At 36.7% G+C, this 16391-nt stretch overlaps 1 protein-coding gene across 12 annotated transcripts in view; it reads right to left on the bottom strand.

Moving 5' to 3' along the window:
* Window positions 1–16391, bottom strand: part of EVI5 (ecotropic viral integration site 5) — a 259537-nt gene that overhangs the window by 82212 nt on the left and 160934 nt on the right. For all 12 annotated transcript variants that reach the window (XR_007154737.1, XM_047870640.1, XM_047870636.1 and 9 more), the window contains one exon: window positions 10033–10128. Coding sequence is in view for 11 of the 12 variants with exons in the window: in XM_047870640.1 (XP_047726596.1) it covers window positions 10033–10128 (96 nt within the window). In the remaining variant the exon portion in view is untranslated. The remainder of the gene's footprint in view (window positions 1–10032; window positions 10129–16391) is intronic.

The following is a 16391-nucleotide window of genomic DNA, read 5'->3' as shown; positions in this document are numbered from 1 at the left end:
AACACCATCATTTAGTAATGTACTGTAATTTAATGTTATTAAAACACATATTTTAAAGTTCAGTGATAAAGATTTTATCACTTCCTCTCCATCTCTGCCAAAACTGCATACTGATCTGGGCACACTGATTTAAACCTAACTCACTCATTTTAGGTCAGAACAGAATTTTGAGTGGGTGTTTTTTAAGCCACGAGTGGTTGGGGTATTGCCCATGTGAGGCATCCCTAGAGGTTATCTGCTGGGCAAACTAACGAAAGTGGGTAAATGTTACTGGCTACCAGGAAAAGAACAAAAAGTTGGATTTGAGTAGAACTACACTGTTTTAAATTAAAATTTTTCCATTACTTATAACCAAGCAGCATTAATTTTATAGATGTGCTTGACCCCCAAAAGCTATTAATATGGTTATGACAAATTAATCTGCTTATCTTTATAATAACCAAAATACAAATTCAATTCCAGGTTAAATATCAGAAAGCTTCAGTTTAATTCCTACCAAATTTATTCAACTATCTGAACAAAAATGAACTTTTCTGTGTTTTGTTCCACCTGCAAAGCAGAGCAAGTTCTATTTAATATGAGTGTAAAAATAAAGTCCTTGACTAATAAATAACATTTGGATCAATGAATAAAAGTGGAAAATTCCACTAAGAGAAAGAGGAAACACTTTTTAACCACCATTTCCTCCCTCCTAAATACTATGAATTACTCTTAAAAGCATTTTTTCTGAATCAAGTTCAATTAAATCTTTTTAATAGGTTAAATGTCTTTTTTTCCTTCTTAATTTTTACTTATTTTTTTTTAAATTTACATCCAAGTTAGTTAGCATATAGTGCAGCAATGATTTCAGGAGTAGATTCCCTAATTCCCCTTAACTATTTAGCCCATCTCCCCTCCCACAACCCCTCTAGTAATCCTGTTTGTTCTCCATATTTCAGAGTCTCTTATGTTTTCATCCCCCTCCCTGTTTTTAGATTGTTTTTGCTTCCCTTCCCTTATGTTCATCTGTTTTGTATCTTAAAGTCCTCATATGAGTGAAGTCATACGATATTTGTCTTTCTCTGACTAATTTCGCTTAGCATAATACCCTCTAGTTCCATTCACGTAGTTGCGAATGGCAAGATTTCATTCTTTATGACTGCCGAGTAATCACCCCAATGTTTATAGGAGCACTACCAATAATAGCCAAAGTATGGAAAGAACTCAAATGCCCATCAATGGATGAAAAAGAAGATGTGGTGTATAAATGTACAATGGAGTATTGCTAGGTTAAATGTCTTCCAATTGATCACTCCTAAGCTCAAAAACCTTGAATGACTTTTCTTTCTTTTTTTTTTTTTTAACATTTTTTCATTTTTGAAAGGCAGAGAGAGACAGAGCACAGATGGGGGAGGGGCAGAGAGAGAGGGAGACACAGAAACAAAAGCAGGCTCCAGGCTCCGAGCTGTCAGCACAGAGCCTGACGCGGGGCTTGAACTCACAGACCGCGAGATCATGACCTGAGCCGAAGTCGGAAGCTTAACCGACTGAGCCACCCAGGCGCCCCTTGAATGACTTTTCTATCTTATTCAAAGGCCCAAGTTCTTAGGCCCTACATAATCTGCCCTATTTAATCCTCAGACCTCCTCTACTTCCCCTCTTACTTCACCCAAGGGCTCGAATCAGACATGATTCTTGCCTTAGGCTCTTTGCCTTTATTAATACCTTAGCAAGGAATTCTTTCCCTAAATTTGCATGCCTCACCTGCTTGAAATCTTTAACTATCCCACCCCCCCCCACCATTTTTTTTTTTTTTTGAGAGAGAGAGAGAGAGAGAGAGACAGACAGACAGACAGACAGAGCATGCGCGAGCAAGTGCAAGCAAGGGAAAGACAGAGAATTTTAAGCAGGTGGAGCCCAACAAGGGGCTCAATCCCATGACCCTGAGATCACAAGCTGAGCTGAAATCAAGAGTTGAATGTTCAACTGACTGAGCCATCCAGGTGCCCCTAAATATCCCCTTCTAATATGCCATTTCTTACAACATTATTACTTTTTATTTTTCAAAATGGCACTTTAAAAAAAGAGGTTTTTTTTATTTTTGAGAGACAGTGTTGTGCTGATAACAGAGAGCCCAGTGTGGGGCTCAAACTCACAAACCATGAGATCATGACCTGTGCCAAAGTCAGATGCTTAACCGACTGAGCCACCAGGTGCCCCTACAACATTATTTTAAAATAGTAAAAGTATCCTACTCTCAACATTCCAACCCTCTTCCTTTCCTACATTTTTTTCCCATTGTATTCATCATCTTCTAAATTACCCACTATATGATTCATTTATTTTATTCATCTGACTTCTCTACCATTAAACTTGACAATGAAAGGGATTTTTGTGTGTTTTGTTCACTAATTCTTCTAAAGTGTTTAGAGTAGTGACTAGCCCATAGTAGGCACTCCATAAATATTTATTGAACTGAGTCCAATACCACATTCAAATTAATAGTTTAATCTATTCTTTTAGTCACATCGGGACTTTTCATCACGAGTAATTAAAATAGTGTGAGATGGTTTATAAAAGAAGTCTATAACTGAGTGGGTTAGTGGAGCAAAGACAACAAAACAGACTGGGATGGCATCATGAGAGAAGGCTGATCACAGCAGGTCAAACTTAAAGCTGACCTCTGAATGAAAAGCAAGATCAAAAGAGAAGAAAAACAGAGTGAACTGGGATTTAAAGGATTTTTTTTTAAAGTTTATTTATTTTGAGAGAAAGTGAGTGTGCGGGAAGAGAGAAGGGCAGAGAGAGAGAGAGAGAGAGAGAGAGAGAGAGAGAGAGAATCCCAAGCAGGCTCTGCACTGTCAGTGCAGAGTCAGCTAAAGGGCTTGATCCCATGACCCATGAGATCTAACCTAAGTCGAAATCAAAAGTCAGATGCGCAACCAACTGAGCCACCCAAGCGACTCAATTTGCAGGATTCTTAACTAGTTTATTGTGGCTCAAGTATAGGTAAATGCTAGAAAAAGTAGGAAATGAAGCTAGAAAGGGAGGGAAGATCAGAGCAAAGAGAGTCTTGTGCAGAGAAGCCAGACTTTGAACTCTGTCCTGAAAGCCACTGGAAGCTACTAAGTAGGTAATGAACAAGGAACTAGCAGAAAGTCAGGGAAGGAAAGAGAGACAGGGAGACAGAGAATCCAAAGCAGGCTCTGCACTGTCAGCTTGGAGCCCGATGTGGGGCTCGAATTCATGAAACCGTGAGATCATGACCTGAGCCAAAACCAAGAGTCAGACACTTAACCAACTAAGCCACCCAGATGCTCCGAGGAAAGTTTATAAACTTTAAATCAGACCTAAAGTTTCAAGTTGACTGAAGCATCTTTGAAATCAAATTTAATAAACTTCAGCCTCACAAGTGTATCTACTACCAAATACTGTGTTTATACAAGTGAGTATTTGTTCACCTGATGTATTTCCTCATCTAAATAGGACACTTATACAAGTATAATTTCATATACTTTAAGAAGGCCTTAATTATATTAATAACAGATTACATAATAATATAGTTTATTAAGTGAAGAGTTGGAGAGAAATTGGTTTATGGCAGATAATTTTCTTAATTCATTTATTTAAATTCAAGTTAGTTAACATACAATGTAGTGTTGGTTTCAGGAGTAGAACCCAGTGTTTCATCACTTATATATGACATCCAGTGCTCATCCCAACAAGTGCCCTCCTTAATGCCCATCACCCCATCCCCATCCCCTCCAGCAACTCTCAGTTTGTTCTCTGTATTTAAGAGTATCTTATGGCTTGCCTTGCTCTCTGTTTTTATCCTATTGTTCCTTCTATGGGAAAAAATTTTATTCACAAGAGAGTAATGTTAATTGGAAGAGTTAGTCCAAAGAAATATGAAATATCAAAATATTTGACAGAGTTCTCCCCCTAGTGGAACCTGAAAATGATTGAAAATACTTCCATGACTAAGAACAACCTAAAATGTATTATTCTTATAATTGAAAAAGCAGTTTCAGATTTTAGCAAGAGATCTATTCATGGATCTTAATCTGCATGCAATGAGCAAATGAATGAAAGTTGAATCATCAAAATGTTTACTGAAAACAAATTTACTAAATGTATTAAGAGGGAGCTAGCCATGGAGAACTCAGTAAGAAGAAATACCTTAAAAGCAGAGGACTAGGGGGTACAGAGAAATATCAATTAAGGAAGGCATAGTAGTTTGCGGAATGGTACAGAATTTTGAAAGAATGTGAAAATTTTGAAAAGTGTGTGTATGTGTAGTGGGCAGGGAGGGAGGACGGATAGGTAATGCAGATTGGGGCAACAATGAGAAGGTAAGCATTTTATGCTGAGGAACTTTGATATGATTTGCTAGGTAAAAGACAGTCAATAGAAGTTTTTTTATGTTGTAGAAAGCTAATTCTGATAGCTTTGTCGAAGAGCTGAGGCTAGAGAAAAGAGAACTGGCAAGGAAGTTACTACAATAGTTTAGGTAAGGCTGGGGACAGAAGAATTCAGGGAATGGCTGGGGGAATAGAAAGGCTAAGAAAGAGTGAAAGAAAAGTTTCTGAAATTAAAATGACCTTTGATTTAGTTTTAGATTTACTCAGCACTTTTCTCTTTTGAAGGAACTGAAGAGCTAGGCAAGACACATCAGTCTGTATGAGTTATTAAAAATTATCTGAAAGCCAATCTACAAGAGTAGGTGAGTAGGTAAAAGGTTGGTAGAAATGTTAACTAGAACAAGCATTTTGTAAAAATAATTTGGTATTATCCAGTAAAGTTGAAAGTTTATATACTCTCTCTCTATATATAGCCTTGATGTAAAGGGCTAAAAAAAACGTGTAAGTGAAGTTCCTACTAGGTTGAACAATTCAGTAAGAGACGATACCATTGATCAAGACTTGAGATACAGGGGCATCTGAGTGGCTCAGTCAGTTAAACGTCCCAACTCTTGCTTTCAGCTCAGGTCATGATCTCACAGTTTGTGAGACTGAGCCCTCCATCAGGCTCTGCTCTGACAGTGTGAAGCCTGCTTGGGATTCTCTCTCTCTCTGCCTGTCTCCCACTCATGCTCTCTGTCTCTCTCTTGCTCAAAATAAATAAATAAAATTTTAAAAAAAAAAAGAAGGCTTAATACAAAAAAAAATTTGGAGGGAATGAAATAGGAACACATATAATTAAAAAAAATTTTTTTAATGTTTATTCATTTTTTGAGAGACAGAGAGAGACAGAGCGTGAGTGGGGGAAGGGCAGAGAGAGAGGGAGACACAGAATCCGAAAGCAAGCTCCAGGCTCTGAACTGACAGCAGAGAGCCTGATGCAGGGCTCCAACTTACGGACCAGGAGATCATGACCTGAGCCGAAATCGGACGCTTAACCGACTGAGCCACCCAGGCACTCCTAGGAACACATATAATTTTAAACATGTTGAATTTGAAATGCCTGCGCAACTTCTGGGGGGAGTGGTCTACTGTCCATTAAAACTATTACTCCACTCATCAAAAGATACAAGTTAAAAAACAACAATGAAAGACAAGTCAGAGTAGGAGTAGGTATTTGCAAAACATAATCTCAATAAACAAAGAACTACACATCCAAAGAAAAAGACAACCCAGTAGAAAAATACATACAAAAAGACTTTAGCAGGTACTTTAAAAAAGAGGAAATCTAAGTGGCCAACATCATTAGCGATCAGGTAAATGGCAATTAAAACCATGACAAAATATCAATGTGTACCCATCAGAATGGCACAAGTTAAAGCATCTCTCACCACCAAGTGTTGAAGAGGATATGGAACAAGCAAGAACTTTCATATGCTGCTGCTGGGAGTTTAAACTGGTACAAGCCCTTTGGAAAATAAAGTTGAAGATTTGCATGCTCTGTGACATAACTATTCCACACTTTGGAATAGTTTTGGTATACATGCTAGAGAAACATGTACATGTGGTCAGTATAGTGCACAAGATTGCTCATAATCACAGCACTGTTCAAAACAGTCCCAACTGGGGAACACCCAAATGACCACTAATATTAAAATGGAGAGATACATTATGATGTTTTCATAAAATGGAACATGTACAACAATAAAAATGATTACTCTTTCTAAAATAATGTTGAACAAAGAACAGACAAAAATTAAAATATTCAATAAGACTCTACTCAAAATTCAGAAACAGGGAAAATTAAACTGTACAGAAAGGCGTATAAAGATGACACAATTATAAGGAAAAGCAAAGGAGCGATTACCAAAAAACTCAAGATAAGGGAGTAGGGTATGATTGGGTAGACTTCTGGGGTATAGGCAATATCCTCTATCTTGACCTTAACAGTGATTATATGGGTAATGTGTTTACCCATATTATGTTGTTGCTTTGTATTATGAACTTCTCTGTATGTTGTGTTAGTATTTTTTAAAATGGCTTTTAAAAAAGGTTTAAAAATTATTGGTTAGGGGAAACATGCTATGCCTGGAGTTACATTAGGATTTGTTGTCATACAAGATAGCTCCTGAAGCCATGTGAGACCTTTCATTTGAGCACAGCTCTCAAAAAGCCAAAAACTTGGATTTTCAGAAGAATATAAACATTCAGAACTGAATGTTTAGACTGAAAAACAATAAACAAGAAAGAAGAGAGGCAAAAGTGAGTGGTACAGGAAAGCCAAGAGAGGAGAGAATGTAAAGAGGATGATTGGCTAACAATGACAAATGAAATAAACTCAAGCAGGATAAATACTGAAAAAGTGCCAATGAATTTAGCAATTAGGATGCCAGTGATTATTTAATCAAAAGCCATTTGATGCCAACATACTCCTGATGGTAAAAATTTCATGCATTTTCTTTTCTATTTTTCAAAACAGATATTATATTTCATTTTAAACAAGACATGCCGCATATCAGGCTCTTCGTTTTAATTACTATTTCAGAATAAATAAAAAGAGTGATATAAATCTTGCTGTTTGTGACTAAGACGTACAGAAATGTAGCAAAATTTTAGAATTTTCTTGATGTTGGAAAACTATAGGCTTAAACTAGAATTGCCTGTGATACCATGATTTAAACTGCTGATTACAAATATATTATGCAGTCAGTTCATGTCTAAAGTTTTCCTGCATATGTGTTACTTTACAGGGAATATTACCAACAGAACACAAAAGCTATCTTTTTATAAACTTATACAAATCATAATGTGTTTTTAATTACTTTTGATGCAGATCAAAAGATGAGGCTATAATATATATGTCTTAAAAACTAAGCAAATTCTGGGGCGCCTGGGTGGCGCAGGCGGTTAAGCGTCCGACTTCAGCCAGGTCACGATCTCGCGGTCCGGGAGTTCGAGCCCCGCGTCAGGCTCTGGGCTGATGGCTCAGAGCCTGGAGCCTGTTTCCGATTCTGTGTCTCCCTCTCTCTCTGCCCCTCCCCCATTCATGCTCTGTCTCTCTCTGTACCAAAAATAAATAATAAAAAAAAAAAACATTTAAAAAAAAAAACAAAAAACTAAGCAAATTCTGAACTGAAATTTAAGACCAAAGGATATTTCAAGTAGGAAGAAATTCTAGATGCTGTAGCAAAAACTCTATTATAGCTTGGAACAGAATATAACACATTTTTAAAGAAATAAGATTTTTTTTTTTAATTTTTTTTTTTTCAACATTTATTTATTTTTGGGACAGAGAGAGACAGAGCATGAACGGGGGTGGGGCAGAGAGAGAGGGAGACACAGTATCGGAAACAGGCTCCAGGCTCTGAGCCATCAGCCCAGAGCCTGACGCGGGGCTCGAACTCACGGACCGTGAGATCGTGACCTGGCTGAAGTCGGACGCTTAACCGACTGCGCCACCCAGGCGCCCCGAGAAATAAGATTTTAAACATAATACTTTTCCCATATTAGAAATTTACTACCTTATACTGTATAAGAAATAAGACATAGAGTGAAAAAAAACATTTCTTTTTGAATTCTCATTTGAAAATTGCTTTGGCAATGTACGAATATGATAAACTTTCACTCAAAATTGGACTGAGAGCAGAGGCAACGAAAGAAGAAGTAGGAAATTAGTTAGCCATCCAAAGGAATGAATTTTTGACATTTGCAATGATGAGGATGGGGGCACCTGGGTGGCTCAGTTTGTTAGGCGTCCAACTCTTGGTTTTGGCTCAGGTCATCATCTCACAGTTCAGTTCATGGGTTTGAGCCCCACATTGGGCTCTTTGCTGGCAGTGTAGGGCCTGCCTGGGATTCTCTCTCTCCTTCTCTCTCTGCCCCTCCCCCATGTGCTCTTTCTCTCTTTCAGTCTCTCTCTCAAAATAAATAAACTCTAAAAAACAATGATATGGATGGAGGTAGAGTGTATTATGGTAAGCAAAATAAGTCAGGCAGCGAAAGACGATACTACATGATTTCACTCATATGTGGAATTTAAGAAAACAGATGAACATATGGGAAGGGGAAAAAAAAAGAGAGAGTGAAATAAACCATAAGAGACTCTTAACTATATAGAACAAACAGGGTAGATAAATGGGTGATGGGTATTAAGGAGGGCATTTGTTGTGCTGAGCATACAGTGTTATATGTTAAGTGATGAATCACTAAATTCCACTCCTGAAAACACTATTACACTATGTTAACTAATCAGAATTTAAATAAAAATCTGAAAAGGGTGGGGGGGGGGAATAAGTAAATTTAACAAAAATAAAAACTTTTGTGCATCAAAAAACAATAAGAGAACAAAAAGGCAACCCAAAGGAAGGGAGAAAACATTTGCAAATTATAGTCTGATAAGGAACTGACACTGAGAATATATAAGCAACTTCTACAACTCAACAACAACCTGATTCTGTAAAGAAAATACACAAATGGCAAATAAGCAAATGAAAAGACGGTCAACATCACTAATCATTAGGGAAATGGAAATCAAAACCACAATGAGCTACCACTTCACACTGATCAGGATGGCTATTATAAAAAAACAAACAAGCAACAACAAAACCCCCAGAAAATTGACAAGTGTTGGTGAGAATGTGGCGAAATAAGAACCTTGTGCATTGGCTAGTGAGAATGTAAAATGGTGCTATGGCAAATAGTACAGCAATTCCTTAAAAAATTAAACACAAAATTATCACATGATCCATCAATCCCACTTCTGGGTAAATCCCGAAGAATTGAAAGCAGGGATTCAAACGGATGGGTACAACCATGTTCATAGCGGCATTAACACAATAGCCAAAAGGAGGAAGCAACCCAAGTGTTCACCAATGGAGAAATAAACAAAATGTGGTATACACATACAACAGAATATCACTCAGTCTTAAAAAGGAAATACATGTTTTCACATACAACATGGATAAACCTTGATGACACTATGCTAAGTGAAATAAGCCAGTCACAAAAAGACAAATACTGTATCATCTTACTTATATGAGGTACCTAGAATAGTCTAATTCAGAGATGAAAAGCAGAATGGTGGTTTCTGGGGGTTTGAGGAAGAGGGGTATTAGGACATGTTCAATAGGTCAACTTCCAATTTTGCAAGATGAAAAGAGATCTGGAGACTGGCTGCAGATCAATGTCCATGTATTTAGTGTCACAGAACTGTATACTTTAAAAGAGTAAATTTTATGTTAAATGTATTTTACCACAACCAAAAAAATGGACTTGGAAATGAACAAGTGTTGAAAATAACAATCACTCGGGGCACCTGGGGGGCTCAGTAGGTTAAGCATCTGGCTTCGGCTCAGGTCAAGATCTCACCATCGTGAGTTCAAGCCCCGCATTGGGCTTTGTGCTGACACTTCAGAGCCTGGAGCCTACTTTGGATTCTGTGCCTCCCTCTCTCTCACCCCCTCCTCCACTCACATTCTGTCTCTCTCTCAAAAATAAACAAACATTAAAAAAAAATTTTAAAAACAGAAACAAACACAAAAAAATAACAATCACAGTTATTAGGAGGAAGATGTAAATGGTGCAGGAAAGGGGCAGAGGGAAGGAGAAACTATTGCCTTATTTTTGTGTGTCCTTTATTATTTTCATATGGTACCTGGATTTCCAGCTCAGCAATGTGCTGCTGTAATTCAGCCACAGCAGCTATGCTATCTGCTTCCCGGAGTCTCACAGCCATCACTTCTTCCTTGTTCTAGGGAAGAAACAAAATAAACCAAAAATAAACCATGTAATAAACCAAAAATAAAACATAAACACTTGTAATCTGCTTCAAATTTAAAAAATAACAAATAGATTAAATGAGAGAAAAAAATTGCCATTATCTCCTGAACTTGATATAAAATGAAGACCAAATATATAGAATAGCATTCCATCTTTAAGCATTGAGAAACACCACTCATGGGGTGCCTGGGTGGCTCAGTAGGTTAAGCGTCCAACTTTGGCTCAGCTCATGATCTCACAGTTCATGAGTTTGAGTCCCGCGTTGGGCTCTGTGCTAACAGCTCAGAGCCTGGAGCCTGCTTCCGATTCTGTGTCTCCCTCTCTCTCTCTCTCTCTCTATGCCCCTCCCTGGCTCGTGCGCAGTCTCTCTCTCAAAAATAAATAAAAATAAACACCACTCATATAAATAAATGTTGCATAAAATGTTAAAATAAAAATGAACTTAATTAATTAAAAATTCCTATCACTGTTGACTGTGAAAGCTGCTCATTTTTTATGTAAGAGCAAATATTGGGGAGCCTGGGTGGCTCACTCGGTTAAGCATCCGACTTCGGCTCAGGTCATGATTTCATGATTCATGGGTTGAAGCCCAACAGCAGACTCTGTGCTGACAGCTCAAAGCCTGGAGCCTGCTTGGGATTCTGTGTCTCCCACTCTCTCTGCCCCTTGCCCACTCATGCTGACTCTCTCTCTCTCTTGCTCTCTCTCTCTCTCAAAAATAAAGAAACATTTAAAAAATTAAAAAAAAAAAGAACAAATATTGACAACTTTCAAATACCTAATAAGGACAACAGATTAACAGGCAATATGGATGCTGAGAGAGTATATTAGCTAGACAATATTTAAAAATTATATTCTTTCTGAGGCAATAAATGTCAATGAATTTTTACATTATGCTAAAGAGAACTGAAATTAGATTATATCATAAATCTAACCTTCCTAGGAAAAGTATAATATTTAACTCTACTACCTCCAAATTTCATAAAGAAAAACCCCAAAACTGTATTCTACAATATCTGTGCCAAATTATACTGATCTGGAAGTAACAAAATATGAAAAAAATATGTTAGAGAAATATAGAGTATACAAAAATATTTTGCTCCTCCATTTACTTCAGTTGCAATTTAGCAATCATTAGTATAAAAAATGTACAGGGTGGTAACCTTAGGAGAAATTTAGCACCAACCATGGGAGAGAGCCACCTAAAACACTTTATCCTTCAGGTTAGCCTTCAAATGACTGCATTCTCATAAGAGACTCTAAACTCTAAACTCTAGAGAGCACCAGCTAAGCTGCTCCTGAATTTCTGATTTACAGAAACTCTAGGATATTAGTGCTTATTGCTATTTTAAGCCACTAAGTTTTAGAAGTAATTTTTTAAAAAGTAATACAGGGATGCCTGGGAGGCTCAGTTAAGCATCCAACTTTTTTTTTTTTTTTCAACGTTTATTTATTTTTGGGACAGAGAGAGACAGAGCATGAACGGGGGAGGGGCAGAGAGAGAGGGAGACACAGAATCAGAAACAGGCTCCAGGCTCTGAGCCATCAGCCCAGAGCCTGACGCGGGGCTCGAACTCGCAGACCGCGAGATCGTGACCTGGCTGAAGTCGGACGCTTAACCGACTGCGCCACCCAGGCGCCCCTGCAAGCATCCAACTTTTGATTTCAGCTCAGGTCATGACCTTATAGTTCATGAGATGGAGCCCCTCGTCAGTCGTCTGTGCTGACAAGCAGGAGCCTGCTTGGGATTCTCTCTCTCCCTCTCTCTCTCTGCCCTGCCCCAGCCCGTATGCACTTACTCACTCTCAAAATAAACATTAAAAAATAGTAATAGAGGGGCGCCTGGGTGGCTTAGTTGGTTAAGCGTCTGACTTTGGCTCAGGTCATGATCTCACAGTCCATGGAGTTCGAGCCCCACGTCAGGATCTGTGCTGACAGCTTGGAGCCTGGAGCCTGCTTCAAATTCTGTGTCTCCCTTTCTCTCTCTCTGACCCTCCCCCGTTCATGCTTTGTCTCTATCTCAAAAATAAATAAAAACATTAAAAAAAAATTAAGAGGTTGCCTTCTAAGAAAAAAAATAGTAATAGAGAACTACTACTTTACTAATGTTAATTAACAATTTATAAAAATTATACTAATCAAAATTATTTTATGTAAATTACATATACATTTAGCTATGTAAATTTATTAATACTTTCAAATGTATATTATAAATTACATGAAATTATGTTAATCAAGTAAAAAACCCAAAATTTACCTTAATCTTCCCCCTCTCTAATCACCAAGTCTTATTGGTTCTCTATAAAAACAGATTGTGAATTTATCTATTTCTCTTTATTTAAATGCTAACAGCTGGGCCCAAGCTAGCTACTCTGTCCTGTGCTATTTCCTGATGATCTCATATCACATCTCTCTCCAAACACCTTAAACCTACCTCCACACACAATGGCATGTATATTCCTTTAAAAAATAACTACATTAATTGCTACAAGCAATATCCCCTAATAAATGCTTAAATGCTAAAATTAGTTACTGAAACTTTAAGCATATATGCATAGCCTTAAAATAGTTCCCCCCCAATATTTATTAATTACTGTGGTGGTTTTAACATATACCCACAAATTCTTTAATACTTTTTCCTTTTTCTTTTCTTTTTTTGTTTTAATTTTTTTAAACGTTTATTTATTTTTGAGACAGAGAGAGACAGAGCATGAACGGGGGAGGGTCAGAGAGAGAGAGGGAGACACAGAATCTGAAACAGGTTCCAGGCTCTGAGCTGTCAGCACAGAGCCCGACACGGGGCCCCAACTCACGAACCGCGAGATCATGACCTGAGCCAAAGTCGGACGCTTAACCGACTGAGCCACCCAGGTGCCCCTAATACTTTTTCCTTGAGGAGGTATGGCTTAACACCCCTGCCTGCCATCAGACTGCAGGCTGGCCTTAGTAACTTGCTTATAATGAACCGAGTATAAGAGAAAAAAAGTTCTGTAGTGGAGAAAGCTGGCAGACACCAACTTAAATGACCAAGGTTACCAGCATTAACCGTAAGATATATTTATACGAAGTGTCTTCTGATATGATGTGCTGAGAAGGACACTTCAACTCTGTATTCTTTCCTAAAATACATAACCTCAGTCTAATCAGGAGAAAACAGACAATCCCAAACTGAGGGATATTCTACAAAATATCTGACCAGTATTCTTCAATAGTCAAGGTAAGGAAAGATAAGAAAGCATTAAGAAACTGTCACAGAATGGAAGAGATGGAGATATAATGAGGAAATTTGAATAAAGTCTATAGTTTAGTAATAACATTGTACCATCATTCATTTCTCAGTACTGATAAATGTACCATGTTAGATGTTAACATGTAAGATGTCAACATTAGAAAAAGCTGATTAAAAGGCATATGGTAACTCTATGTACTATTTTTGCTGCTTTTGTGTAAACATAAAAATATTTCAAAATTAACAGTGAAAAAAAGAAATCTGAAGCAAATACAGCAAAACAGAAAAAAAAAAGTCAGTTGATTTCCTGCTTAAAACCTTCAGTGGCCTCCCACAGCATGGACTCTAAAATTTTACATGGCAAGAAGTGGAATCCCAACCTGCTTCTCTAGCTTTATTTCATTAGCTTTTTGCTTTATAGAAGTCTCAGCAAACAGGTTCTTTCCTGCTTTTGGATCTTGAACTCTGTGACCTTTTTCATGCGAGGATCTTCCCCTGGCTCTTCATATGGTTGCTTCTGTGCTATTCTTCACGCCCCACCTTTGATACCACTTCCTAGCACTCCATCTTTATTGCCAATTCTCCTTACCTCCCACTTTATAGTACATCATTCGTGATAATCCTATGTATTTTTTACTTTACTGTCTCACTAAACATTGTGTCCACCTTCTTCACTACTGAATCCCCAGTGCCTATAAGACTGACAAATAAAAGCTGCCCAAGTATTTGACAAATACATAATTAGATGCCATCCTTCTTTGAAGTCTCATAATCTCACCTCCTCCCAATCCTATTTGAGAATCACTGTTGTAAAATATACAAAACATGTCCTAAAATAGCATCTGTTTAGAATGAAAAGTCTGGCTATATACTTTGTAAGTAACACAATAGAGAAACAGGTATTATCATGCCCTGCTGGTCAAAGTACAAAATGGCACAACTGTCAGGAGTGTTATCTGACAAAATCTATGAAAGTACAAATATATTTACCCACTGACCAAACAAATTACAGGAACACATAGATATACCTCTATAGGAATATGTAGATATAACTCTAGATGTCTGAAATTATATATGTATAAGGTTATTCACTATACAGTGCCTGTGACAGCAAAACCCTGGGAACAATCCATGCGCACACCAATAAGGACCTAGTTAAGTACACTATAGCACATCCATGCAATGGAAAACAATATACCTTAGAAACTAATAAGACTCTTCAAGCACTGATATTGAAAGCTCTACAAAATATAGTGACAAAAAAAAAATAAAAAAAGAAGAGCATACAGTATGTTAACTTTCATGTAAGAAAGTGAAAAGAAAAATTATATATTTTTACTTGCTAGTATTTGCCTAAAAGAAACCCTAAAAGGATATATCAGAAAATAATAAAAGCAGTTACCTAGCAAAAAGTAAAAGGGGTATGTGGTAGAATCAGAAACAGAATGAGGTAAAAGGGGACGGATTGCTTTGATTTATACTCAGTTAAACAATCAAAGCATTACGAGTATGTATTAAGCTAGCAAAATTTATATTATATATAAGCAGTAGGTTTATTTTCTTCCTGTTTCCTTCCTATCATTATTCCATGTAGGCATAATGTTATAATCATAGTAAAATACTTTGATTTTCTTCACTTAAAATTTCTTATCATACAATTTTGCAAATTCATAATTAATACATCTTTTCTCATGGACATACATATATCTATGTCTATATATCTCTCTATATTTGTAGAACCAGAAAATTTAAAATATTTCTGTCATCTTCAAATTTATATTTATGTAGCAAATCCCATAATCTCATTACTAAAATCTTAGGCACAAGGTGTGTCTTGGAACTTGAGATTTTTTAGATTTTAGAAAAGTAATAAGGTGCATACCTTAGTAGTATTAGTGGCACCTTAGTATTCTCTAGTGGCAACAACACCCATAATGAAACAGTATGCTCAGTGTTAAACACAATGAAACAGTAAAGTATAAAAATACATACCAAGTGGGATACAATAAAAATTATCCAAATGAATGTGTGTGAAATTTATGAGAAAACGTTTGGGTTTCAGAGTATTTTGAATTTTCATATTGGAGATCACAGACTTGTACTAGTTTCATTTTTAAGTGGGAATATTCAAACACAGTTATAGAGAGAAAATAACATTAATATTAAAAACAGTATCCTGATATTTTACATAAATGAAAAATAAAATGAACCTGAATAATTATTTACCAACAAATTATAAGCTATAATCATGTAGAACTAAATGAAAATTAATCAGGGGTGCTTGGGTGGCTCAGTCAGTTGAGCATTTGACTTGATTTTGGCTCAGGTCATGATCTCACAGTTTCGTAAATTTGAGCCCCTCTTAGGGATCTGCACTGACAGGGCGCAGCCCGTTTGAGATTCTCCCTCTCTCTCTGCTCCTCCCCCACTCACGTCCTGTCTCTCTGAAAATAAAAGCCTTAAAAAAATAAATGAAAATTAATCAGATTTACACAATTAAAGGACTAGCTTCCTTGAAAAAGTTAGGTTTGTTCCTGAACTATTCCAAGATAACAAGGTAAATATATACACTTAATTAGAATGTACTAGGTGCTAGGGTAACAACACACCGGTCATTCTCAAAATCTACAAAAGGTATTACAAAAGATTGAATAAATCAATATACAGTGTAAACACAGGGGGAGATAGGGGAATCAGCATCTTTAACATATTTTACATATTTATTAATGAACAGTTAAAGATTAAACAAAATATATATTGGTTCTTAAAATTCTCTAAAATTCTGAATCTGAGCCCATTGCTTAAATTAAAAAAATACATATATGTATATATATTTTCATCAGCAAATTCAACAAATATTTATTTCCAAAGGACACTTTACTTAGCTTAAGTTACTAAGGCATTTGAGGAGCAATATTAAATCAAGTCATAGTGTTATCAACCAATGTTTAAGGAAAACTTACACCAGTAATGAAAAAAGATTAAGTTTAGTTCTTTATTAAAAA

The sequence above is a fragment of the Prionailurus viverrinus genome, chromosome C1, assembly GCF_022837055.1.
Source record: "Prionailurus viverrinus isolate Anna chromosome C1, UM_Priviv_1.0, whole genome shotgun sequence".
NCBI classification, from domain to species: domain Eukaryota; kingdom Metazoa; phylum Chordata; class Mammalia; order Carnivora; family Felidae; genus Prionailurus; species Prionailurus viverrinus.
Note: the sequence above shows the minus strand (reverse complement) of the source record. Positions and strands in the feature narration are given on the sequence as shown.